This window comes from Myotis lucifugus, unplaced genomic scaffold (assembly GCF_000147115.1).
Source record: "Myotis lucifugus unplaced genomic scaffold, Myoluc2.0 scaffold_49, whole genome shotgun sequence".
Taxonomy (NCBI): Eukaryota; Metazoa; Chordata; class Mammalia; order Chiroptera; family Vespertilionidae; genus Myotis; species Myotis lucifugus.
The window spans coordinates 2,586,524-2,594,692 of NW_005871097.1; the positions used below are offsets into that span (position 1 = coordinate 2,586,524).

Here is an 8,169-nt window from a genome sequence, read left to right on the forward strand (position 1 = left end):
GAAGAAAAAAATTACCTTGCTGTACAAAACCTACATGAGGCTTATTTTAGTGGAAGAGGAAAGCAGGCCATATCGACAGGCCATTGGGGTTGAAGGGAGCATCACCAGGAGCAGGGCCAGGGACCCAGGCCTTTCCAGAATTCCTATATTGGGATAGAGGCCAGAGGAGGAAACTTTGAAGCTCACACTGGGTCGGCTGGTTTCTGGGGGTGGAATCTGTCCATGATAGCCCTTATCAGTAAGATGGCTTCCCTTGAGGCTGAGTTCACCTTTCCAGAGACCTCACTCCTGTAGTCCTAGGGTCCTCACAGGTCCCCCAAAAAGGCAATTGCCTCTGCCTTGAGTTTCTATGAGGTAACTAACCCTTGCCCACCATACCAAGTACTCATTCCTAAAACATTTGTGCAGGAGGGCTTTCTGCTGTGGACTGGGGGCTTGTGGTCATCTTGATAGCTGCTTCTGTGGTGCAAATGCATTCAAATCACCAAATAAAATCAGTCCCCTCTCAGGAACACGATCTTTGAGAGAGATTCTCAACATGCCCCAGTGCCATTGTCCCAATTTCCACCTCAGAAACAGGTTTTGCCTGAGATAGTCTCAGGGACCCTACCGTGGATCAGTGGGGGTTCACAGTCAAATCCTGAAGTTCCTTCAGTTTGAGTTTGTGCAGGCATTTCAGGGGGCCCGTGAGATCATTTAGGATGTGGCTGAAGGCATTAAGAAGGAGAGTATTAGGTTGTTTGTGTGTGTGTATGAGTGTGCGTGTGTGTGTGTGTGTGTGTGTGTGTGTGAGTTAGAAAGTGTCAAATGCCCACAGTGAGAAAATAGATGGACTCTAGGACCTGGACAATAGTTAATTTATCTGAGTGGTCAAGTGTTTTCACTTTTTAAATTAAGCCATAAATGAATCCTCATATAAAAATGTCCACTTATATGGAGGCCCATAGAGTGAAATGAGTGCTTTGTGCAATGCTCTGAAAGCAGCAGGCCTGAGAGGTAGGCATGGCTGGTGGAAATGTCTGGTGGGGCACAAAAGCAGGGTGGGTCACTGACTGAAGTTAGGCCTCAGGTCATCTTCTTCAGACTATAAATCCTTATAAGGAAAGCAGCACACATGTGGCTTTGCTTGGTTCTTTTTCTGGGTATGTCAGAGAAACACAGGAACCCAGGATGAATTCATAAACACTCACCCCTGTCAGACTTCTTCCTGTCCACAAAGTGCTTTTGCATCCACTGTCTCCTTGGAGGCTTCTACTGGCTGGTGAAGGTAGGTGGCTGCCATGTTACCCTCCATGATTCCTGTGGGGCCTGGCCCTCTGGTCTTTCCACAATGAGTGTGGTGACATCTGTTTTCATTGGCCTCAGGGAAGTTTTAGTTAGCCTTTCAGGGCTGCAGTTTCCTCATCTAAGAAAAGAGTCAGGAAGAGGATAGAAATGTAAGCTTTAATGCCCCTTCCAGTCTTAAATTGCCATGATTCTATAAATTGTGGGCCTATAGCAAGAGCCTGGGCATGAGAAGACCAAGCTCAGAAGGGTATAGATATTCATTCATGCTCTCTTTCATTCTGAGCACCTGCTATTCACAGGTACAGATACAAAGATGAGGTGGTGAGACAGTTCTTTCCTCCTGAAGACACGAGTAAATAGGCAATCCCAGTATGAAGAGAAGGTCAGGACTAGACAAGGATAAGCCGGGGTTCTGTGGGAGCTCAGTGAGTTGGGGGATGTCTCAGAGGATAAGACCCCAAAGTCTAACAGGTGAGCAGGAGTTTTCTGGGTGATGGCAAAGGCCAAAGAGGGCTCCAGACTGAGGGGAAGATCCTGGGATAATCCACCCCTGGCATACTTAGTTCTTTGTAATAGTAAGATGAAGGGTTTAGGTCTCTGAGCCCAATTGCTGCCCCAGACAGTCCCGTCCCAACTCCCCATCTACCCTGGACCCTGAGGCTTTTCCTCAGCATCTCCATCCAGGAGGCACATGGCTTACACTGGGCTGGACCCAACCCCTAGTCCCCAGCCCTCCCTCCCCAGCCAAGGGCCAAGAGGGTAAGAGTCTCCTGAAACCTGCAGATCCAGATTGCCCACTTCTCACTGCCATGCTGCCTTGTTAACCAACCTGCCCCACACCCCTAGTGGTAATGGGCACAGGAGAATGGGTGGGTGACTTCATTTAAATCCATTTGCCAACAATGTTTTAAAACTCCAAAAAAAATGTCCCCGGTAGCCTCTGAAGAAATCACTGCCCCCTTCTGCTTGAGCACTAGTTGATGGCTCTTGAAACACTCCTTGATTTGACTAACTTCTTTGCGCACCCCACACCCCATCCTAATCAGCATGGAGGACAGGCCTTCTCATTCTCTCTAGTTATTATCTTACTTCACGGCTCATCTGAGGGAGAGAGACTTCCCCCTTTGAAACTGCATCCCTGAGCTAGTTGTTATCCTCAGGGCATGCTCTGCCCATACTGGGTGCACTCAGGCCCCCCATCTGCTGTCCCTTAGTTAAGGTGCCTGCTAGCAGGGTGAATGACAGGGCAGGAGGAGCAGAGAGAAAGAGGTACCTGGTACCTGGTGGAGAGCTGGGACTCACTGCTGGAGGAAAGGCAATATCAGCAGGGGGTGGCTTTCTAGAGAAAGGGCTAGGGTGCTCTCAGGGCTTACATTGGCTGAATCATCAGACAGGTCCAAAGCTATCATGCGGAAGGAGGCGGAAGTGAGATTTTGTCCCTTTGTCCCTAAGGTGCACACTGCTCACCCCCACTGCATTGTGCCCTGTCCTGCAATCCATCCGGCCTCAGCCCTGTTCACAGAGACTTGAGGCCCTGGCAAGGGGGTCTGATGGCCTCCCTGGAACTCATGGATACTGACTTACCCTCCCACCCACATGACATCTGTCTCAGGAAGGCAGGGTGTGGTAGATGGGTAACTAGAAGCAGGCTGAGAAAATAGAGGCCTCCTAGCCATCCTGTAACACAACCATAGCCTCTTTGGGCTGCACTCACTGCCCAGGGATAGGAACTCTGGGGATCCTTCAGCTCCTTCCCTGACAAAAGGGACTGAGGAGGTCCCTGGTAGAAAAAAGAGATGAGCAAATAGTTCAATGACTTTCTGGAAGGAACCTGGCCACTACTTTGAATAAATGTTATTCTCAAGCACTCTCTCGCACACACCTCTGCAGGGAACTGCACTTGGTGTTGAATGAGGAACTATAGGGGCCTCTCTGCCAAGAAACAAAATGCATGGAGGGGTGTTTGTGGTCCTCACAGCTTCCACAGGGACAAGGAGCCTGGAATTGACCCTGAATTCTAATCCTCCTCACACTCTGAGCAGGAAGGTTCCAGGGAAGTTGCAGGCCTAGTACCAGGGCTTTTGCAGGAAGAAGTGAGAGCTGGCACCTAAGCTGAATGTGTGTGCCAGGAGCAGGGGAAGGAGACATTGAGAAGTTGCTGTCTCTCCCTTGGTGGGGGGAGTGTTAAGGGAGGCAGAGAAGGAGGGAGGCCACCACATTTGGAAGGGTGGATAGGTACAGCCCATTATGACAAAAACAGTTTCACTGCTTGATTAATCCTAAGCCCACAGGAAACACAGAACATGACTTCTCTCAGTGACTTCCCTTGCAGGTCATCAGAAGCTACCTCAGATGGGTGGTCATGGGTGCCTTCTCTGACTGCTGTCCTTGTCCTTGCCAACCCCACCCAGCTTCTCTTCAGCCTTTTCTCACCACTTCCTGAGAGTTCTGGCCAGTAAGAGGGACGGGGCAGACCCTACTCAAGGAGATCTTAGGTTCTCAGGGCCTTTGCAGGGCTGCTAGCGAGTAGCCCACAAAGCTTTGTTCTGATGTTGCTGCCGCCTCTTCTGGCATAATTTTGATGCCTTCTAATGCTAGCAAATCTCTGTCTAATCAAAGGCATGTGTCCACACTAGACTGTAATCTACTTGAAGGCAGGAACCTTGTCTGTCTGGCCCATGACAGCATTTCTAGCCCCCAGAAAGTACTGGTATGCAGTAAGCATTCAACAAATTAATTGGTTAGTTGAATGAATGAATGAATGCCTGCATGCAGCAATGAATGAATGGTGTATTGGAAATATGGTGCTTTCTGGACTGAATCAGGGAGAATTCCTCTCAGGAAAAACAGGCCCTGCAGCTTGGGCAAGGTCCCTCATCCTCCTGGGGACAGGCTGCCTCCCTACTCTGCCCCAAGTGCACTATTGGCCTGCATGCTGGGTCACCTTGTGGTTTCCAGAGGGCACTTTGCCCCTAAAGAGTCAGGCTCTGGACGCTTCTTCAGAGGCACCACAGTGCACCCTGCCAAGGGCATCATCCACCAGTCTTCCTCCACAAAGTGATGCTTTGCATAGCATCCTTCCTCTTGCCTTCCCCTCCTCATGCTTCACAGAAACTCCTTGTTCTCTGCATTTGACACATTTGAATGACCTAGAAACATCACAGAGTTGTTCATTTGTTAAAGATGCTTCCTGTAGCAATGTCTTGTTTGTTTATTTCTAATCCCATGGTGTGTTGGGCCACCTCTCTTACTTGTTTTTGAGGTTGTGCTGGTAACTTGGTGGTGAGCAAGGAAAGACTAGATGATCACAGGACTAACGTCTATACAGTTCAGAGAGGTGAGGTCTAGAATCAGAGATGCAGAGTGAGACTGAGGATTATTGAATTATTATTGATCCCAACCAGACTCCAGGGCTGCACAGATCCTGGAGTTATACATGGTGCCTGCCTTCTCCATGGTAACCAGGCTAAATATGGAGGCGTTTCCATGGAGAGTCATATTGGCAGCTGCAGCCCTGCTTCCTCCAGGAAGCACCTGTGCTGGGTTCTTTGGCCTCTCCAATGGCCAGTGCAATGGACATTAAGAGAGTGTATCTCACCTCTGAGGATGCTTGTTTCCAACAAGTGATTCATTTCTCCAGCCCTAGAATCATCAATATCCCCTCCTTTTGACAGCTAGACGTTAGGAGAGGTTACAGATCAAACAGATGGCGGCGAAAGTGACGTTGGATCCTATGAGCATTCATGCAAGTTTTGCATCTTCACTGGTGGAAAATTATGAAGAAAGGGGATGTCACTGGTAGGAGGGAGATGGTGATACAACTGTAATGACTCTCTTCTCTAAGTGCACTGCTCTTCCCCTTATCAAGCCTCTTTTGGAATAATTATTACTACAGAGTTTTGTTTTTAATTTTTTAAAAAAAATTCAATTACAGTTTTGGGATGGCCCTCTTTCATTTTCATAGAATATTCTAATGTGGTGGGGTTTTTTATGAAAGGACAGACTCTACTGCCTATTTGAATTTGAACAAGTCACATATCTGCATATCTTAACTGTCTGATATAGCAAAGTGGAATGACTCTTTGTGTGTTGAAGGCTAAAAATATAAGCTGAGTATGATGGTTAAAATACTCTGTTTAACCCCACTTAGCAATTTAGTCATTACATCATCTCTGTTTATATCAAAATCCTCTGTTAAATTGGGGCTCTTCACGCACAGCTGATCACATGAGTGTGTTCGTATATATTAGGAAATGCCTATAACATGTATGTATACATAGAGAGATGAGTGTACTCCATGGTTAACTAAGACATGGAAACTAAGACATGTGAAGATAGCTCTTAGGGCAATTATAAATTGTCTCTGAAGGAAAATTCATATTGTGTGTTCTATGTTGCAGGTTGAGTGACATCAAAGGTGAGTGATGGATGATCTGCAGTCACAGAACCTCTCCATGGACATGACCAACTCCTCTCCTGCCTTGGCCAATAACAGACTGGAGAATGGTATGGCCCAGCTGATCACCACAGAGGCCTGGAACATCAACTCCACAGACCTGGTAAAGAAGGCGCTGGTGACGGTGCCGGCCCCATCCATTCTGAACCCCCCAGCTGAGTCCCAGAGCGGCATGGCTCTAAAAGTGGCGGCCACCGTGTTGCAGCCCCTGTGCCTTGGGGAGAGCCCGGTGGTGATGCCCATTCACATGCAGGTGGAGGGAAGCTCTGCACCTGAGCTCAACCCTAATGGCAATGCCACCTATGTTATGACCACACAGGGCCCTGTGCAGCTGCCCGTGGTGCTGGAGCAGCATGTCTTTCAGCACCTCAACTCCCCTCTGGTCCTGCCACAGGAGGCCCCATGCTCCTCCAGTGCCATCCACAACAACCTCTTCCAGGCAGCCGAGGACCCCGAGGCCCAGCCCCAGCTCCTGGACTTGCGCATCCCCAGCCAGCCACAGGAGCCCACATTGCCATTTGAAGCTGTGCTCCAGAATTTGTTTCCCTCACAGAGCACTCTTGGCTCCCCACCCTGTCAGCCTCCTCCTGGATATGCCCCTGTGCCCCCCCAGCCCTTTAACTCCCCCTTGTCCCCCCTGGTCCCTCCAGCCACCCTCTTGGTGCCCTACCCTGTGATTGTCCCCTTGCCTGTACCCATCCCCATTCCCATCCCCATCCCAGTGCCTCAGAGTTCTGAGTCCAAGTTCAGCCCCAGTTTATCCAAGCCGCCATCTTCCTTTGGACTACACCCCTTTAAAGGCACTCAGACCCCTCTGGAGAAGGAGGAACTGAAGCCCTTTGACATCCTCCAGCCCAAGGAGTATTTCCAGCTCAACCGCCACACAGTCATCAAGATGGGGAGTGAGAATGAGGCCCTGGATCTCTCCATGAAGTCAGTGCCCTGGCTCAAGGCTGGCGCAGTCAGTCCCCCAATCTGCCAGGAGGATGCAGCCCTAGACCTGTCTCTGACAGCCCACCGGAAGTCTGAGCCTCCCCCTGAGACTCTGTATAATAGCAGCAGGTCAGTGGACAGCTCATGTCACAAGGTGCAGGAGAAACTGCACAGAGGCATGGAGATGCCCTTTGCCCCTGCCACACCCCATGAAGCCTCAGCCATGATGGATAGCCACCTGGGCAGCAGTGACACCACCCAGCCGTTCAGCCAGCCCAGCCAGCCCAGCAGCGAGGTCAAGGCTGAAAATAACATTGAGATGGTGAGCAACTCCCAGGCGGCCAAGGTGATTGTCTCGGTGGAAGATGCCATGCCTACTATCTTCTGTGGCAAGATCAAAGGTCTCTCGGGCGTGTCCACCAAAAACTTCTCCTTCAAAAGAGAAGATTCTGTATTTCAGGGCTACGACATCAACAGTCAAGGAGAAGAGTCCATGGGAAACACAGAGCCCCTTAGGAAACCTGTCAAAAGCCGGAGCATAAAATTCAAGAAAATGAATTCCCAGGAAATACACATGCTCCCGATCAAAAAACAACGGCTGGCCACCTTTTTTCCAAGAAAGTAAATAATGTGCGTGTGGTTTTTTTTTAATTTTATGATTATAATATGGAGAAAGGTGCATTGGTTTTATAAAAAGGCATTTAAAACAAATTATCTTTGTTAATTATTTTGGGGGGTAATTCGGAAGCAGGAAGGCGAATTGGCTCTAGAGGCCCTGTAAGCTAGCATCATTTTCTTTTTTTTATTTTTGACTTTTCACAAATGAGTAAATAAGAGCAACCTATTTTTCAAGCAAATTGCACATTTTTTGCAGCTTTAATGGAATATTGGGTGAATCAGAAGGGTAAAAAAGCTATTTTCATTGCCACAAAGTGCTTTGATGATGTAATACCTAATAAAGGGTAGGCTGAATATTTCACAATAAATGTTTGTTTGCACTAATTGGTTACAGTATTCTATCATTTTTAAATTTTGCATTCCTTAACTGACATTGTTTGGCCCAAGCTGTAGCTTGTAAAGCACTACAAGTTCTCTGTGTTTAGAGACCTAAGCTCTTCAGGCATGTTGGGCAAAGAAGAATTCTATTGGCCTATGCCTCCACACAAAGAGGATTAGGAATATGTATGACCTTAATCAAGTCACTTCCCCCTCTAGCTCTCAGTTTCTTCATTTGTAAAAATGTGGCAAAGGGTGTGGGGTTAGAGGAGTTGAGTTTCAAGTACCCAAGGCCACTTTCAGTTCACAGAGACCCTAGTGTGTAAAATTCTGTGTCTGAATGTTCTCTAAAAGGATGGTTTTTAGCTGGAAATGACCTTATTTTCAAGGGCAATAAAAGCATTTTTCTGAATGACCAAAAGTCTTGAAAATCAAACATATTACTGAAGGCCACTCAGAAAGAGAGGAAAATTTGTTGCTGGTGGATGTGGAGATGT

At 48.1% G+C, this 8,169-nt stretch overlaps 1 protein-coding gene across 5 annotated transcripts in view; it reads left to right on the plus strand.

Moving 5' to 3' along the window:
• RAI2 (retinoic acid induced 2) overlaps positions 1-7,678 on the plus strand; it is a 62,639-nt gene extending 54,961 nt beyond the window's left edge. For 3 of the 5 annotated variants that reach the window (XM_006088554.3, XM_023753691.1, XM_014455684.2), the window contains one exon: positions 5,688-7,678. In XM_006088554.3, the coding sequence (XP_006088616.1) occupies positions 5,712-7,301 (1,590 nt within the window). In that variant the 5' untranslated portion in view covers positions 5,688-5,711 and the 3' untranslated portion in view covers positions 7,302-7,678. Of the gene's footprint in view, positions 1-4,980; positions 5,100-5,687 lie in introns of those variants that run through there. The other 2 variants (XM_006088556.3, XM_006088555.3) reach the window with 2 other exon arrangements.
• The last annotated feature ends 491 nt before the right edge of the window (positions 7,679-8,169 follow it).